The sequence below is a fragment of the Acinonyx jubatus genome, unplaced genomic scaffold, assembly GCF_027475565.1.
Source record: "Acinonyx jubatus isolate Ajub_Pintada_27869175 unplaced genomic scaffold, VMU_Ajub_asm_v1.0 scaffold_45, whole genome shotgun sequence".
Taxonomy (NCBI): Eukaryota; Metazoa; Chordata; class Mammalia; order Carnivora; family Felidae; genus Acinonyx; species Acinonyx jubatus.
The window spans coordinates 8,272-24,924 of NW_026463964.1; the positions used below are offsets into that span (position 1 = coordinate 8,272).

At 45.3% G+C, this 16,653-nt stretch overlaps 1 protein-coding gene across 4 annotated transcripts; it reads left to right on the plus strand.

Moving 5' to 3' along the window:
• Nucleotides 1-5,823: 5,823 nt before the first annotated feature.
• On the plus strand, nt 5,824-15,647 carry LOC113597310 (ral guanine nucleotide dissociation stimulator-like). Of its 4 annotated transcripts, XM_053213962.1 has the most exons (13): nt 5,831-6,132; nt 6,609-6,716; nt 8,183-8,370; nt 9,717-9,910; nt 10,059-10,435; nt 11,226-11,441; nt 11,822-11,925; nt 12,392-12,461; nt 13,065-13,133; nt 13,572-13,646; nt 14,228-14,260; nt 14,614-14,735; nt 14,940-15,211. In XM_053213962.1, exons 1-13 carry the CDS (start codon nt 5,947-5,949, stop codon nt 14,974-14,976), a joined length of 1,779 nt encoding a protein of 592 aa, XP_053069937.1. In that variant the 5' UTR covers nt 5,831-5,946; the 3' UTR covers nt 14,977-15,211. The 4 variants fall into 4 exon arrangements, with proteins under 4 accessions (XP_053069939.1, XP_053069938.1, XP_053069937.1 ...); XM_053213963.1 differs by lacking the exon at nt 14,228-14,260 and having other exon boundaries at nt 5,830-6,132; XM_053213965.1 differs by lacking the exon at nt 6,609-6,716 and having other exon boundaries at nt 5,837-6,132.
• Nucleotides 15,648-16,653: the final 1,006 nt, after the last annotated feature.

The window sequence follows — 16,653 nt, forward strand, 5'->3', positions numbered from 1 at the left end:
TTATTTCACTTAGTATAATACCCTCCAGTTCCATCTATGTTGTTGCAAGTGGCCAGATTTCATTCTTTTTCATTGTCAAGTAGTATTCCACTGTATACAAAAACCACATCTTCTTTATCCATTCATCAGTTGATGGGCATTTAGGCTCTTCCCATAATTTAGTTATTGTTGAAAGTTCTGCTATAAACATTGAGGTACATGTGCCCCTATGCACCAGCACTCCTGTATCCCTTGGGTAAATTCCTAGCAGTGCTATTGCTGGGTCATAGGGTAAGTCTATTTTTAATTTTTTGAGGAACCTCCACGCTGTTTTCCAGGGCAGCTGCACCAGTTGGCATTCTAATCAACAGTGCAAGAGGGTTCCCGTTTCTCTACATCCTCACCAGCATCTATAGTCTCCTGATTTGGTCATTTTAGCCACTCTGACCAGCATGAAGTGGTATCTCAGTGTGGTTTTTATTTGTATTTCCCTGATGAGGAGTGATGTCGAGCATCATTTCATGTGTCTATTGGACATTGGGATGCTTTCTTTGGAAAGCACCTGTTTTTCAGGTGTGGAGTTTGGTGAGTTCTTTTTTTTTTTTTTTTTTTTTTTTTACATTTTATTTATTTTTGAGAGAGAGAGAGAGAGAGACAGAGCACAAGTGGGGGAGGGGCCGAGAGGGAGACACAGAATCTGAAGCAGGCTCCAGGCTCCGAGCTGTCAGCACAGAGCCCGATGCGGGGCTTGAACCCACGAACCGTGAGATCATGACCTGAGCCGAAGTCAGTTGTATGACTGAGCCACCCAGGCGCCCCGGTGAGTTCTTTATAGATTTTGGACACTAGCCCTTTATCCGATATGTCATTTGCAAATATCTTCTCCCACTCCATCAGTTGCCCTTTAGTTTTGTTGATTGTTTCCTTTGCAATGCAGAAGTTTTTATCTTCATGAAGTCCCAATAGTTCATTTTTGCTTTTAGTTCCCTCGCTTCTGGAGATGTGCCTAGTAAGAAATTGCTGCGGCTGAGGTCAGAGAGGTTTTTTTCCTGCTTTCTCCTCCAGGGTTTTGATGGTTTCCTGTCTCACATTCAGGTCCTTTATCTATTTTGAGTTTATTTTTGTGAATGGTGTGAGAAAGTGGTCTAGTTTCATCCTTCTGCATGTTGCTGTCCAGTTCTCCCAGCACCATTTGTTAAAGAGACTGTCTTTTTTCCATTGGATATTCTTTCCTGCTTTGTCAAAGATGAGTTGGCCATACTTTTGTGGGTCCAATTCTGGAGTCTCCATTCTATTCCATTGGCCTATGTGTCTGTTTTTGTGCCAATACCATGCTGTCTTGATGATTACAGCTTTGTAGTAAAGGCTAAAGTCTGGGATTGTGATGCCTCCCATTTTGGTTTTCTTCTTCAATATTACTTTGGCTATTTGGAGTCTTTGGTGGTTCCATACAAATTTTAGGATTGTTTGTTCTAGCTTCAAGAAGAATGCTGGTGCAATTTTGATTGGGATTGCATTGAATGTGTAGATCGCTTTGGGTAGTATTGGCATTTTAACAATATTTATTCTTCCAGTTCATGAGCACGGGATGTTTTTCTGTTTGTGTCTTCTTTCATAAGCTTTCTATAGTTTTCAGCATACATCTGAAAACATCTTTTACATCTTTGGTTAGGTTTATTCCTAGGAATTTTATGCTTCCTGGTGCAGTTGTGAATGGGATCAGTTTCTTTATTTGTCTTTCTGTTGCTTCATTATTAGTGTATAAGAATGAAACTGATTTCTGTACATTAGTTTTGTATCCTGCGACTTTGCTGAATTCGTATATCAATTTTGCAGAGTTTTGGTGGAGACTATCAGGTTTTCCATGTATAATATCATGTCATCTGCAAAAAGTGAAAGTTTGACTTCATCTTTGCCAATTTCGATGCCTTTGATTTCCTTTTGTTGTCTGAATTCTGATGCTAGGACTTCCAACACTATGTTAAACAACAGTGGTGAGAGTGAATACCCCTGGCGTGTTCCTGGTCTCAGGGAGAATACTCTCAGTATTTCCCCATTGAAGATGATATTAGCCGTGGGCTTTTTATAAATGGCTTTTATGATGTCGAAGTGTGTTCCTTCTATCCCGACTTTCTTGATGGTTTTAATCAAGAAAGGATGCTGTATTTTGTCAAATGCTTTTTCTGCATCTATTGACAGGATCATATGGTTCTTATCTTTTCTTGTAATAATGTGATGTATCACATTGATTGATTTGTGAATATTGAACCAGCTCTGCATCCCAGGAATGAATCCCACTTGATCATGGTGAATAATTCTTTTTATGTGCTATTGAATTCGATTTGCTAGTATCTTATTGAGAATAAAGAAGGAGGTATGGAAACAGAAACAAAGATAAAGTTACCCAGACAGAGAAACTAAAGGGCTTGATTATTCCAGACAGAGAAAGGAAAGTAAAGAAGTAGGTGTAGAACATATATCAAGAGAATGGATTAAAAATGTCTGCTTAAGCAAACCAACAAACAGAGTAACCAGACTAGAGGAGGGAAGAGATTTGAAAGAGAAAAGGAAGGAAGAATATAAATAACAAGAATTGTCTGAGAATTAATCCAGGCAATGCAGCAGTGCTGGTCTGGAGAAGGGGGCTGTCTGGTTCCTCAGTGTCTATCCCACCCCAGTACATACAGTTACCTGGCACAGAGGAGTGTGGTTTGGTGTAGATGGGTCTCACTTCCACTGTGGACTCTATGAACTGATCCCTGAGGCCCCACGTTGCTGGTGGTGGGAAGAAAAATGACGACCACCCCGCAGTCTCTTCTCCACAGACCTGGTGTCCCAAATCACTCTGTTCAAGCTGTTCTCACTGTGCTACGGGTGCAGAGGACGCAGTCTGCCTCACTCCTCCAACTCCCGTGCCCCAGTGCTTGGCTAGGATTCAAACCCCCCCTCTCTGTGCACCCTGATACTGGGGAAATGTCTCTCCATGCCACCCAATATGTGGTCCCAGCTGGTTTTGTCTTATCCTGCAGCCCTTCAGGAAGGGGACCGCTTTCTCCTACTGCAGACAGCGCCCTGACCTAGCCAACCAAGCCTGGGGTTGGCTCCCCTCCTCCCCAGGTGTGCGAACAGGGCAGCCAGCTCCAGTCTGGAGAAAGTCCCACAGTTAGAGATGGGATCCCTCTCTGTCCCAATCGGAGGTTTATCTCTTGTCCACATACAGCCTTAAGCTTCCCCAGACTCTCTTTCTCTTCCCTTTGTCTCTCCACAGAAGGGGATCCCTTCCCTCTGTGCCAACGTGGCCCATTGTATCTCTCCCAGTTCATAATCACCCACCTATGGCCCCTCAGGTTGTCCCAGTGTCTCCCTGGTAGCAGCTTAGTCTCTTTTCCTCCTAGACTCAAAGTCATTTGGCTTCAAACTTCAAAAACTTTTCTGTGTCTTGACTGTTGAAAATAATGCCTTCTGAACATGGAGATGCAGAGATTTCTTGGACATATTGTTTTGTTTGCTATGGATATGTTCCCAGAAGTGGATTTGCTAGATTATGTTCTATTTTTAATTTTTTGAGAAATCTCCATACTATTTTCCATAGTGAGTGTACCAACTTTCTATCCCCCCAATAGTGGACAAAAGTCCCCTTTTCTCCACATCTTCACTAGCATTTATCTCTTGTCTTTTTTATGATAGCTATTCCAATTGATGTGATGCGATATATCAATGTGACCTTGGTTTGCATCTTTCTGATGGTTAGCTACATCAGGCACCTTTTTATGCACCTGTTTGTCTTTGTTTATACTCTCTGGGAAAATGCCAGAGCACTGTACACTGCATCTGGGGTCCATGGACAAGACCAGTCTGCACTGAACCTTCAGGGTCCTAATTGGATATACAATGGTGGGTGCAGAATCACTCTTCTGGCTGAGGTGAGGGTGATGTATTAGTAAAGAGGACACCATGGGAGTGGACAGGAAAAAGAGTAAAAGGAGGCATCTGAAGTCCTTTGCTTTGGAAGCTGAAGGTCCTGTTCTTTTGCCCACGTGACTCTGGAAAGCCACTGCCTTGAGGATACCCAAATAAAGGTATCCCTTTTTTTGGTGGTATGCCTGCTTGGGGCTATAATGCTAGAGCTGGAGAACAGAATTCAAGAATATTCTTCCATGATACCTAGGGTGTTCTGCTGGAGGAACTGGAGCATGAAAAGTCATGTACAGGCCATTGTGGTTGTCCTCCTGCCCAGAAACAACTTGAAACTGTTAGCAGCATTTCTCTCTTCAGTGTATGTGGTTAAAAGGGGAGATGGGCTCTAAGACCTTGTCATTTATTTATTAACTATGCACTAAGCTTTTAACCTGATGCCAGTACCTTGTTGGGCCCATGTGTGGAGCTGAAAATACCAAGAGCTACCTGCCTTCCAGGAACTCACAGTCTAGAGATAGGCAATAGCACAAAAGCAAAGGCATGTGAAAGAAAAGAGCAAATGATGTGTGCTATGAATGAAGGCTGGAGAGTCATTGGGTAGGAAGGTATGAAAGGCCTCACTGGGGATGACATTGCTAAGAACAGAATGACAAAAGGGAACTAGACTTGAACAAGTCATCGTGCAGTGTGTCAGGAAGAAGCTACACTGCTTCACACACTCACTAACAGAAGCCAGTTTGTCCAGAGGAGGTGAAAAAGGCAGCCAGTGTGGCTGGAGGGAAACTAGGAGGAGAGCAAAGGGGAGGGAGGAGGGGCAGGGAGAAGTGCTGAGGCCTGGTAGAAAGTTATCTGTTGCTCTTCTGTTACTGCATTGTCCCAATACCTTGCACTGTAAAACACATATATTTAATACCTCACATGTTTTTTTGTGGATGAAGAAACCAGGCACATATTAACTTGGTTCCCCAGCCTCAGGGTATGTCAGAAGCTGCAGCTGTGGCCTCAACTGAGGCTAGATTGGAAGAAGATTTTCTCCCAAGTTGACTCATATGATTCAGGATGCCATTTGGACTCAGAGCCTGGGTTCCTATGTGTCTTTCAGCCTGGACACTGCCTCAGTTCTCTGCCATCTGGGCCTCTATATAATGGCAGCTCAAAACACTACTTGATTTTTGGTTCAGGGATAAAGAAAAAGGTAAAGGGAAAGAGGAGAGAAATGGTACATGAGAGGAAGTAACTAGGAAGTGAAAGACTATTTGAAATTGAAACGTAGACATGACTTTCCATCACATTGGCTGTATCCTATTGGTCAGAAACCAGTCTCTAGCCACTTAGCAGTTACAAAACAATATACCACAAGTCAGCATGGGGAGCCATTGTGGAGGCTGCCCCCTCATAGATTGAAATGAGACAACTGAGTCTCATTCTAAATACAACAGGAAACAATTGGTTTTACTACCATTCCACCCCATCATGGAACCCGTATTAAAATAAGGCCAAGAGGAAGAGTGACTGTTCCATTACTACACTGATGTCTCTTTTGAATAGTACTCCATGCCACATCCCACCCCTTTTTTTAATTCTTCCATACTTAATTTTGGGCCTCAGATACACTGGATAACAGCCCACACATATTATCAATCTTATCCATTTACACCCGATGAGGCTCCTAGGAAGTATATTCTAGCCTGATCCCAACGTGCACGTTAGGAAACTATGGAATACTTGAGAGACACATTGAGTTAGGACATATAACTGGTAAAACAAACAAAGAAAAAAAGCTGAATTCAGTTCTGTATCCTCAAAATTAGGACCCTACTTGCATTTCCAGAGAGTTGTGGCTATGGCATTTTTGACTCATTGTTGACAGTTAAGGAGATGACATTGGAGGAGAAAGATAAGCAGTCAACTACCAATAAGGGGTTCTAGATAGGTCTCATTTAAAGGAGGGCCCCAGGTACTGGAATCTTGAAAAAGTGACTTCACTTCCTTGGTGATAGGCTTCAACAGAACTTAGAACTCTGGTAACCAGGTGCCCACATTCTAGAGATGGCCTGCTTTCCAGCTCACTTGCCCAGAGTCATTCTAGAGAGCAAAATGTTCTGTTGCTGTATCCCCATTTTCAGGATATGTGGGCTTAAGAAAGCCCAGAGTGAGAAACCTTTATGTCACTGTAGACATCAGCTCGGCCCTCATCTCCGAAGCTGTTGGTCATTTGGCAGGAGGCGCTCACAGGTAACACAAGGCAGCTCAGGGCAACCCACTCACTGGACAGAGCATGCCACAACTCTGATCCTGCCCAGAGCAGGCCCACACCTCTTGCCCCTCATTGTGTGTGTATGTGTGAGAGAGAGAGAGAGAGAGAGAGGGAGGGAGAGAGGGAGGGCGGAGGGGACCGAGGACGAGGGCTATGCCCTTCATGAGCAGAAGCAAGATGTCAGGTGTTGAAAGCCTAGCACATCTCTCATGTTCATACCCCAGGTCTTGGCAGGCAGGAGAAGATGATTTCTGGGGACCAAGTTCAACTACCTATATGTTAATTACGAGCCCTAGAGTTTCTTCTGGTTTCCTCCTTGCTGGGTGTCTTTACAGCTTCCCCTCTTAGCCTGTACTGTAGAGAACACAATTTCTAATGGGGATGTCCCCTTGTGGCAATGTCCAGGGAGGACCCTAAGGTCTCTTGGCCCGACTACGGGGCACTGTACTTGCAGAGCTTCACCCAGGATATCTTTGAGGAGCTGGTCCATGGTTTCAACTACTGCAGCACCCTAGATAAGTGTCAGGTGCAGAAGGATACCAAGAATCAGTGCTGCTCTGAGGTAAGAATGGGAAGAGGGTTTTTCACACCCAGGGCCTGCACATAAATATGGGGCCAAACCTGAGGCCCTCACATCATACTTCCACATGAGCGTCCCACAGGCCCAACCACAAAATAATCTGAATATCCAAACCTCTGCCACCAGCTATGTGGTAAGGTAGGAGGACACTCTTTACATATGTTGGAATGGTAGAGAATGCATGTATTGTGTATGTATTTTATTTTTTATATTTTGATAGAGAACATATTTAATGTTTTTAATTAATCATTTTTATTTATTTATTATTATTTTTTTTACTTTTCATGAGGCCATGAGTATCTTTGCATTTTACTGCTGTTTTATTATTTTACCTACTTGCCCCAGATATCCTGGGTAGCACTCAGCTCCACTGTCCTTGCAGAACTTCTCCAAGCCCTTACATATCATCACACAAAACAGGGTGATTTAACACAAAATTAAGGGTGGGATGAAGCCATTCTATATGTTTCTGTAATGTCCTGTCTCTCAGAACACATTAAATTATTGTAGGCCCACCAAGTCATGAGCTGTGTTCTTATATGTCTTCATAATATTCCATAAAGGAGGTTGTGTGCCACTGTTTCAGCCTTTCAAGTCTGTTGGAACTTGACAGGATTCAATTCTGTTTTCATTTCAACAGTGATGCAGGGAAAATCTTAAGTGTCCTAAAAGAATGTTTTAGGTTGCTATATCATCTGCCATAACATGGAAGCACAAATTGGGTGGAAGGACTTTGATGCCTCCTGGCTGAGATACCTGCCTCTGTCTTTTAAGAGTTTCACCCAGGAAATCTTTGATGAGCTGCTCTAAGGATTAAACTCCATCTCCCTTGACAAGCAGCAGGTGCATCAGTCCAGCAACAACATCAAGTTGCTGGTATAGGGTCAGAACAGGTCCAGATTCATGTCCTTTCTCAGGACCCAGAGATGATCAGGGTAAGCCCGGAACCCAGACTACAATTGACTGGCTCCCTGGGGCCTGCTGAAGAAGGTGGTTTCCCCCAGAAACTTTCTCCCTATCAGGAACAGACCAAGCCTCATTAGCTTAGAGGAAATGCAGCCCATGCTTTTGACAATTCTCAGGACTAACCTATATGATCTTGAGCAGCATTTGAAATTCTAACCCTCTGTTTTCTCATATCTACAGTAGGGGTGTTTGCTGATGACTCACTGGCATAATGCTCTTAATATAGGCTATTAAAAGAAGTGCTATTGTTGCTCATCTAAGAGAATGCCTGGAAGTTACCAATGGTTTATCATTTCCCCCCTAAAACCAATTGCAATTTTAAGCCTAGAACCATATTCTGTGTGGGCACTCAAGTCCCTTCTCTTTCACAAGTTCCCAAAGGGATGGGGGTCTCTGGTCTGAGAACCAGACCCTGATCTTCCTGGTAGTTCATGGCATTGAAGCTGACTACACGCCCCTCCTTGTCTACCTGGTGTTAAAAGGAATCAACCCTGTCCCTGGATGAGGCCTGTACAATGCTGAAGCTCAAGGAAGGCACAATGGAAGATAGTGTACAGTCCCTGCTACAATCACCTTTCCAGGATAGAAACACCTCAAACATCACAACCATTTTCTGCATATACCAGGTGTTCCCCATGGCCCAATTAGTCCTGGGACAGCAGTTCAAAAAGTGAGTGCCTGCCTCATACACAGCACAGGGGTGAGCCTCCCATTTACTACTTGTGTATCTTGGGAATGTTACTGCACCTCTATGAGCTTCACTTTCCTCTTCTGGAAGTGGGGTGGTAAGAGGATGAACCTCACAGTGTTAACTGTAGGAAATTATGGGAGAAAACATGGCATGGGCTTATCTGGTGCCTGGCTCTGTAGAAAGGGCTGCTGGACATGCTGAGTATCTTTAGGTGTAATAGTTTTCTCTCTCTCTCCAGTGAAGAAGCTCTCAACCTCAACGCTCACAGGCCTGTGGCACTTCTGAATTTAGAAAAGTACATGGAAAGCAGAAGTTGTCCTGTTTGCAAAGGACTTCTGAGAGTCTATCTAGCTGGGCTTGGTATTTTTCCTTTATATGGCCAGACTAGGGCTTGCTGGGGGACAGGCAGAGGCACCCATGGCCCACCCAGTTATCTGAAAAGTACTGGTTGGGTTAATTCAATCAACAACATATGTTAATCACCTAGTAATGCAGGCACTTTTCTAGTCACTAAGATAGTTCAGTGAATAAAGTAGACACAATGCTTTGGTGTCAATTCTAGTCAGAGGGTAGGCAATCACTGTACACATCATAATCACTCATGTCCTTGGTTCATTATATGTGACATTTTCATGGCGTCCTCTGGGTATGAAAGGATTGTCCCTTATTTGACCATTATGACAGACTACAAGACCAAGTAAACATGAGTGGGTCTTCAGGTTCAGAAGGAGGGCCTCCTGCATCCACAGAGCAGCATAAGAGACTATAGGGGTTGTGGCTGGAGGAGGACTTTCAGAACCATGGAACTCACAGATCTCTTGATTTCCATAGGAGGGCTTATGTTTGGGGGCTTCCTGTGAAGAAGCAAATGAGTCAAAGAGAGCTGTGGATGGGGCCCTAAAACTTCTGGGAAGCAGAGCACAGTCTGGGTTCAGTTGGTGCCTAAGAGACCCATCCCTTCCACTGTTCCATCTGGCTCTGCCTGCTTCTCTCCATATCTACCTCTGCTAACCACAGCAACTAGGGCCAAGAACAGAAGGTGTAGTGAGAAGACTGCTCATAAATCGGCCTCAAACGTAAGCCCTATTACTGGTCTGTACTGAGGATGGCGTTGACTATGCCCAAGGCCGTGGTGAGAAGAGTATCAGTGAAAAAACCAGACTCACACAGGTTTTCTGGATGACTAGGCCTTCCACTGCAAAGGCGGGGTTGGAAGTGGGCTGGGCCATCCTCTGGGATCCATAGAGAAATAATGATGCTGTGGGAGTACAGTGTGGAATAAAAGGCCAGGCCTCTGATGTTTCTCCACACATGACTCTTCCCAGCACCCTCTCTCCCATCTTGAGTACATGGCCTGACCAGAAATTGCAGGATACCTGGCAGTCTCTGAATTTTACCAGTTTCAAAGTAAAGACAGCCTATGTGGATATGAAGCTGCATGACTGGAACCTGAAGAACCACACCGCCCTTATCCTGGTGCATCAGGAAACTCTGGAGCCCACTGAGGCAGAGTCAGATGGTAAAGGGGATTAAAATCTGGGAAGGCTAACTGGGGTGGGGCTCATGGGCTGAATATTGTTTTGAAAGCAATGGTACCTGTCCTGTTTTTGGGAAGGCACCTGGAAAGTCAGTTATGTGGATGAACCTTTCTCTTTATCCTGATCCAGTGCCAGCCCCAGGGCTCCTTCCAGTTGCAGAGCCAGAAAAGGGGTCTACTATGGAACTAGAGACAGCACCAGTTATGTTTCAACCATCATCTCAAGTGTCAGAGCCAGCATCACCTCCATCAGCTGTTCCAGAACTGGAACAAGTGTTAACATCTTCTTCAGCATATGTGCCAGGTCCACAGCTACAATCAGCTCAATCATCAGCTTTACTTAGAATTTTAACTCCAGCTCTAAAAATAGAGACAGAGCCAACTCCAGTGCCAGAGCCTTCCTGCCACTGGCATGTAACCCCAAAGAACCAGCTGAATGAGGAGAAGCCCAGCCTCATGGACTTCCCTCCCAAGCTGGTGGCAGAGCAGCTAACGTACATAGATGCGGTAAGAAGCTGGGCTCTCAGGGCAGGACAGGGCAGGGCACTTTCTACATTTTTGCCGTCAGCTAACCCAGACCTGCCTTTCCCTGAGGTGGACTACTATAGTCCGGGTCCAAATTTCAGCTCGACCACTTATCAACCATGGTACCCTGCCAAGGTCCTTAAATCAAGCTTTCACTGTCCAGCTGCAAACTGTAGAGATAGGCACTGATAAGAATTGATGCAGAGTTACTGTGTAGGTTAAATGAGCTTAGAACAGCTAGAAAAATGGGTAGGCCCTGGTCCTTCAGGTGGAGGAAGACAGCTCACTGGGTGCAGCCAAGTCCATGGGTCACCCACCCATCTTCCTTGGAGGCTTAACACCCTGTGCACTTATTAGGCATCTGACATGTACATAACTACAAGGGGAAACAGAGAAACCTGTGGTTGTAACTGTCATGGGGGATTGTGCATCGAAAGGAGAGTAGGACCAAAGGGAAAAACAGGTGGAGTGGAAAAGGCCCCCTTGTGAGGAGTCACATTGAACTGTCATCTAGAGGCTGGGGTTAGCAAGGATGACCAGGGTCCAAATTCTCTCCTTCCTTCCCTGCCAGTATTCACTCCTAGGTCTTCCTGTACTTGACTCCCTCAGTGAAAATAGAATGGAATGAAATCCAGGGATTCCAATCAGGCTCAGGCCACATTCTCAGCTTCAGGAACTAAAGCTCTGACCTGGTAACCTCCTACCTAGGACATTAATCCTGAATGTGAAATGGCTGGCTGAACACCCCTCCCCTCCCCACCCCATTCTCTAGGAGCTGTTCAAGAAGGTGCTGCCTCATCAGTGCCTGGGCTCCATCTGGTCCAAGCGGAATAAACCTGGTAATGAGCACCTGGCACCCACAGTCTGTGCTACCGTCACCCAATTTAACAGTGTGGTCAACTGTGTCATCACCACCTGCCTTGGAAACCCAAGAATGATAGCCCAGGACAGGGCCATGGTGGTGGAGCACTGGATAAAGGTGGCCAAGGTATTTTATGGGAGGCCAAGATGAGTCACTCTTCTGAGCCTTGGAAACTGATATTTCCTTTATCAATTCTCAGGGTTGGAGTCCCTAGTCTAAGCCCTAGGGTCTGCACAGTCCCTAGGCTCTTCCCTCCAGGGACATGCTGACTTTTACTTGCATGTCCCAATGGTGGAACGCTCAGTTCCTACCTGGCTCCTTCCTTGGAATGAGCTAAAATCTTCCCTCTCCCCAGCAGTGTTACTCTTTGGGTCTTATATGTGCCTTTCTGCAGGCACCTGGATATCTGTCATCTTGGAGGGAAAATTTAAACTGAGGGAGGCTGATACTTTAGAGCAAATAGGACTCCTGCTACCCACTGACCACTCATTCTCTTCCCTCCCCAGGCCTGTCAAATCATGAGGAACTACTCTTCACTGCATGCCATCCTCTCTGCTCTGCAGAGTGCCTCAATTTACCGTCTGAAGAAGACATGGGAGAGAGTTTCCAGGTGAGTATGCCTCTCTCCATAGAAGGATCAGGGAGGATGAGAGATTTCCCATATGCACATCTTTTCCCCCTCAGTAACTGGGACCCTCCTGGGAGGCAGCAAACCCTGGCAATAGAACCTGGGCTGGTGTACAGGTCTATAACCCACCCTGGAGAATAGTCCACCCTATTCTGAGTTGACCCAAATTAAATATTATCAAGTGCTTACTTTACAGCAACAAAACTCTCTGCCCAATTGAAACCACAACTGACTGAAACAGAGTTGCTCAATTAATATGGAAATGGTGGCACTGGATGACCCACATGAGAGCTCCCTCCATGTCCTACAAACACCTTAGTTCTCAGAGGAATCCAGAGAAAACCCTAATACTGGCAGTTTGACTTTTTGGAGTACTCAAATAAGAGGGACTTACAATCAAGACACATTATTCCTATAATTTTTTCTGCCATTTTTTTCCTCTATTCAGGAAGAGCTTTCAAAAATTTAAAAAGCTGTGCACTGAAGATAACCCACAGAGAAGGGAACTGCTCCTGAAGGTATCATGGGAAGAGGAGGTTTGGGAAGAGAGAGAGTGGGGCCTGAGGGAACAGGGTCCTGAGTGGATGAAGAAAGACTGCTGTGTAGGGGAATGACATGAAGCCTTTGGTATGAATATGGTTACAGTTTGGGGTGAAGATTCCATTGGGTTTGGAGCAAGAAGGTGCTGTTCAACCAGATGCTATAGACACCCTGTCTCTCCATATTAACAGCTAGTCCAGATGGGGACCTGTATACAGCTTGAGAGCCCAGAGGACAGCCCTCTGCTCAGTAGTGGGGTTGGGATGGATGGAGGGAACCAATAATGATAGTAATAGGACACTGAGTCCTCAGAAGACCATGTGACGTAGGTGGTGTTCTTACTTTTCTCAATGAGAAAACAAGCTCAGGAAGGCCAGGCTGCAAGTTCAAGGTCACACATGGAGTGAATGTTGGAGCCGAGATTGTGCTAGAATCACTCACAGCCTGCTTAAGGATAATGTAGCATTGGTACCAGCTGACTTGGGTCAGATGTCCAGGGTCTCAAGTCAAAGATGGTGGGGGGGGGGGGTTAGTGGACTGAGGATATTATGGTCTCAATGAACTTGTCCTTGACCCTGCAGGAGTGGCCATCTAAATGGGCCACCCTGATGATGAGCCTCCAGAGAGCCCAGAAAAGGCTGCAGAAGAAGGTGAGTGTTCCTGGGGAATAGAGCCTCCAGAGTGAGAGGAGAAGGGCTCCTCTCTGACAGCTGGAGGCCTCCATATCAAGACAGGTGGACCTTTCTACTCCAGCTCCTCCTCTTGTTGCCACAGCTTCCAAAACTCTTATTTTAAAGTGACTAGGAGGAGGGTCTATCCAGCTGGATGCAGAATGGATTTGTGGGTGGGGAGGGGCCTAGGACTACATACAATTTGATTTTCTAAAAGCAGGCCCTGGTGGTGATTAGGAGAAGTCTGTTGTCCTTGGAGGGTGAGGGTAAGGGAGAATTGAGAGGCGGCTGCTAGGGATCCTAGGCTGCTCCATGTGAGAACCTGGGGTGGACCAGGAGGCTGAAGCATTTTCAAGGGAGGGTCCCTGTGTGCACCTGAGAGCAGGGACTCATCCCACCCCCACCCCAATGACACAGGGTGTTGTCCCCTTCCTTGGCACTTTCCTCACTGACATGGTGATGCTGGACACTGCAATGAAGGACTATCTGAAGGTGAGTGAACCTCTAGATTGTGTAGGAGGGCCCAGAATCCTGAGGTTTGGGAGTGGAGAACCCCTGTAATGAGTCCTGAGACCTCAGTACTTGCAAACCTCCCCTCATGAGAGCTTCACAGCTACCCCTGTGAGCTAGAGTTTCTCATCTCAGTGGTGAGTGAAGGGAGTTTGCACTTATGACACTGGTCCTGGTGCCCAAGACTGTCTGAATGCAAAGCTGCATGAAGTTTGTCTGAGTTGACCTCAGCCTCTTCCTCTCAGGCTGCTTATGGGGGGAGAGCAAAGTCAGGCACCTCCACATCGGCAAGCACTTACATAGCCTAACAGCCCCCTCCCCCCAGAGGTTTCAGCCTCCCCTTCTGTCATCAGAGAGGGTTGTGCTATAAGGTGCTTGACTGTCTACCCCATGTCCTCCTTTCTCTGGACCCCAGAGCCTGGCTTATATCCCAGTCCTGTTTTCTGTGTATGGACAGTCTTCTAATGTGTCCTGGCACGAGAACAACATGAGAAAGGATGGGTATAAGGAACAAGCAATAACAAGGGGCTCTTTCTGATGGACTTTGGCTATTTGCTTTCTAGGGAGATGAGATCAACCATAAGAAAAAAACTAAGGTGAGCATTTGTGGCACTTCCTATTAGGGAAGTGTAGGGGAGTGGATACCAGAGATGCCCCTGGGAAGAATATTTCTTGGCTGCATCCCCTCCATCACACATTTACTGGAATAGTTTGATAATGAAAAAGTGTAAGACCCATCCATCTGGTAAGTGAAGTCAGGGGAGTGGCATCAGGGATAACTTCCTGCAGGAGGAGGGGCTATTTATACTCACCTCTGAGAACAGGTTGAGACTGGATGAATTTTCAGGGAAGGAAGATTGCCACATGTGCAAAGACCTAGGACTGGTCCCCTATCCCACTGCTCAACCCACCCAGGCTCTGTGTGCATCCTGTTCTTCTCTTGGCCTAGGAATACAAAGTAATGAAAGAGATCATGCTCCTCCAGGTGGCTGCAGATAACTACACTCTAGAACCGAAGGAGGAGTTTAGAGCCTGCTTCCAGGCTGTGGAGCGACTCAGTGAGGATGAGAGGTGAGGCCCATCAGGAGCTGGGCAAAGGCGTGGACTCTTTCTGGTGGCCACTCTAGGGATCCTGCATCCATGGTTCCCTGGGCAGCCTCAAGCCTTGTTTCCTTGTGATCACTGGAACACCAGACTCCAGCTACTGGGAAAACACTGGGAGAGACACCTGAATTGTAGCTCCTGGTCGACTCACAGGTGTCATTCTCTCTTTAGCTACATCCTGTCCTGCCAGCTGGAGCCCCAATCCTAGCTGACCAGTGAAACTCAAGAACAAGAAGAATTGGCCACAATCAAGCTCAGGACTGAGTGAATGTCCAGTGATAGTGCAACCTTTCCTCAGCAGCTTGGACACTTGCTGTGATGAACCCCATCTCCTTGACACTTCTTCCTCCCATCTATTTACCTACTTGGAGTGGCAATATTTATCTTAAATAGTAAAAGCTAGATTTGAATATTATTATATTAAAGCCTTCTTTTATAGCCCAGGAGTTTGGTTTGGTTCTATTACTTCCTACAGCAATTTAAATGGTGTACAGACTCTCATAGTCTTTCTTGAACTAAGAAATCTTACAGAGTCATCAGCTATTGTATGTGGGAGGAAGGAGAAGAGCCAGCCCTGCTCCCAAATTCCTCTTACTCAGAGAACAGGTTAATTTCAGTATAATGAATTTGGGTAAAAAGAAGAGACAGCTCCTCAGAATTACTGAGATTTAGAGGTTGAAGTTACTTTCACAGGAATGGCGGCAACCATTGACATTGGATGTCCTTAAGTGTAACAATTTCCAGGACTACTACCTGCCCCAGGACAGTGGCTGCTTTCTACACTTTAAAGGAAAAGGTTTGTTTCCTGCTTCTTTTATTGAGGTATTGTTTTTTGTTTTGGAGTTTTTTTTATCAAATATTTGAAACTTTAAGTTTTCTAGTTCAAACTCTGGAGTTGCATTAGCAAAAAGCATGTAAAGAGGTCAAACCCTACATGTGGAAAGGATAAGGACAGGAGAAGGTAATTTGCAAATTGACTAAGGGCAGGCAGGACTTTCCATTATCATTCTTCCTCTAGGGGCTCCATGTTAACACTTTACCTAGATTTAAATCCTCCAGGGATCCTTTTCAATGACCTCTGAATCCCCTCCCCTGCTTGTTTTGTATTTGGGGAAAAGATGTGTGATGTACTTTTATGGCCACAGCTGCTGAACATGGTCCCATAAACATCTATGCTAAGAGCTAGGATGTCTAGCATTCCTGCATTTCCTTATGCAGCTTTTTTTTTTTTTTTACATTAGTTAACATACAGTGTAGTCTTGGTTTCAGGAGTAAAACCCAGTGAATCATCTCTTACATTTGCTACCCAGTGCTTATCCTGAAAAGTGCCTGCCTTAATGCCCATCACTGATTTAGCTCACCTTCAAACCCACTGTCACCCTTAACCCTCAGTTTGTTCTTTGTATTTAAGAGTCTCTTATGGTTTGCCTACCTCTCTGTTTTTATCTTATTTTTCCTTCCCTTCCCCTATGTTCATCTGTTAAGTTTCTCAAATTCCACATATGAGTGAAATCATATAATATCTGTCTTTCTCTGACTGACTTGTTTTGCTTAACATAATACCCTCCATTTCCATCTATATTGTTGCAAATGACAATATTTCATTCTTTTTTATTGCCAAGTAGAATTCTATTGTGTGTGTCTGTATGTGTGTCCCACATCTTTTTGTTTTAATGTTTATTTTTGAGAGACAGAGTGTGAGTGGGGGAAGGGCAGAGAGAGAGGGAGACACAGAACATGAAGCAGACCCCAGGCTCTGAATTGTCAGGACAGAGCCCGATGTGGAGCTCCAACTTACAAACCGTGAGATCATGATCTGAGCCAAAAGTGGGAGTTTCACCAACTGAGCCACCCAGGCGCCCATTTTACATTAGTACATCTTCTT

Excerpts from the sequence above, each read along its gene's own strand:
- LOC113597310 (XM_053213962.1), top strand. The coding sequence starts at position 5,947 with ATGGCCTGCTTTCCAGCTCACTTGCCCAGAGTCATTCTAGAGAGCAAA. Across the intron at positions 9,911-10,058 it reads CACTGAGGCAGAGTCAGATG|TGCCAGCCCCAGGGCTCCTT; the intron begins GTAAAGGGGATT and ends ATCCTGATCCAG. Across the intron at positions 14,261-14,613 it reads ACCATAAGAAAAAAACTAAG|GAATACAAAGTAATGAAAGA; the intron begins GTGAGCATTTGT and ends CTCTTGGCCTAG.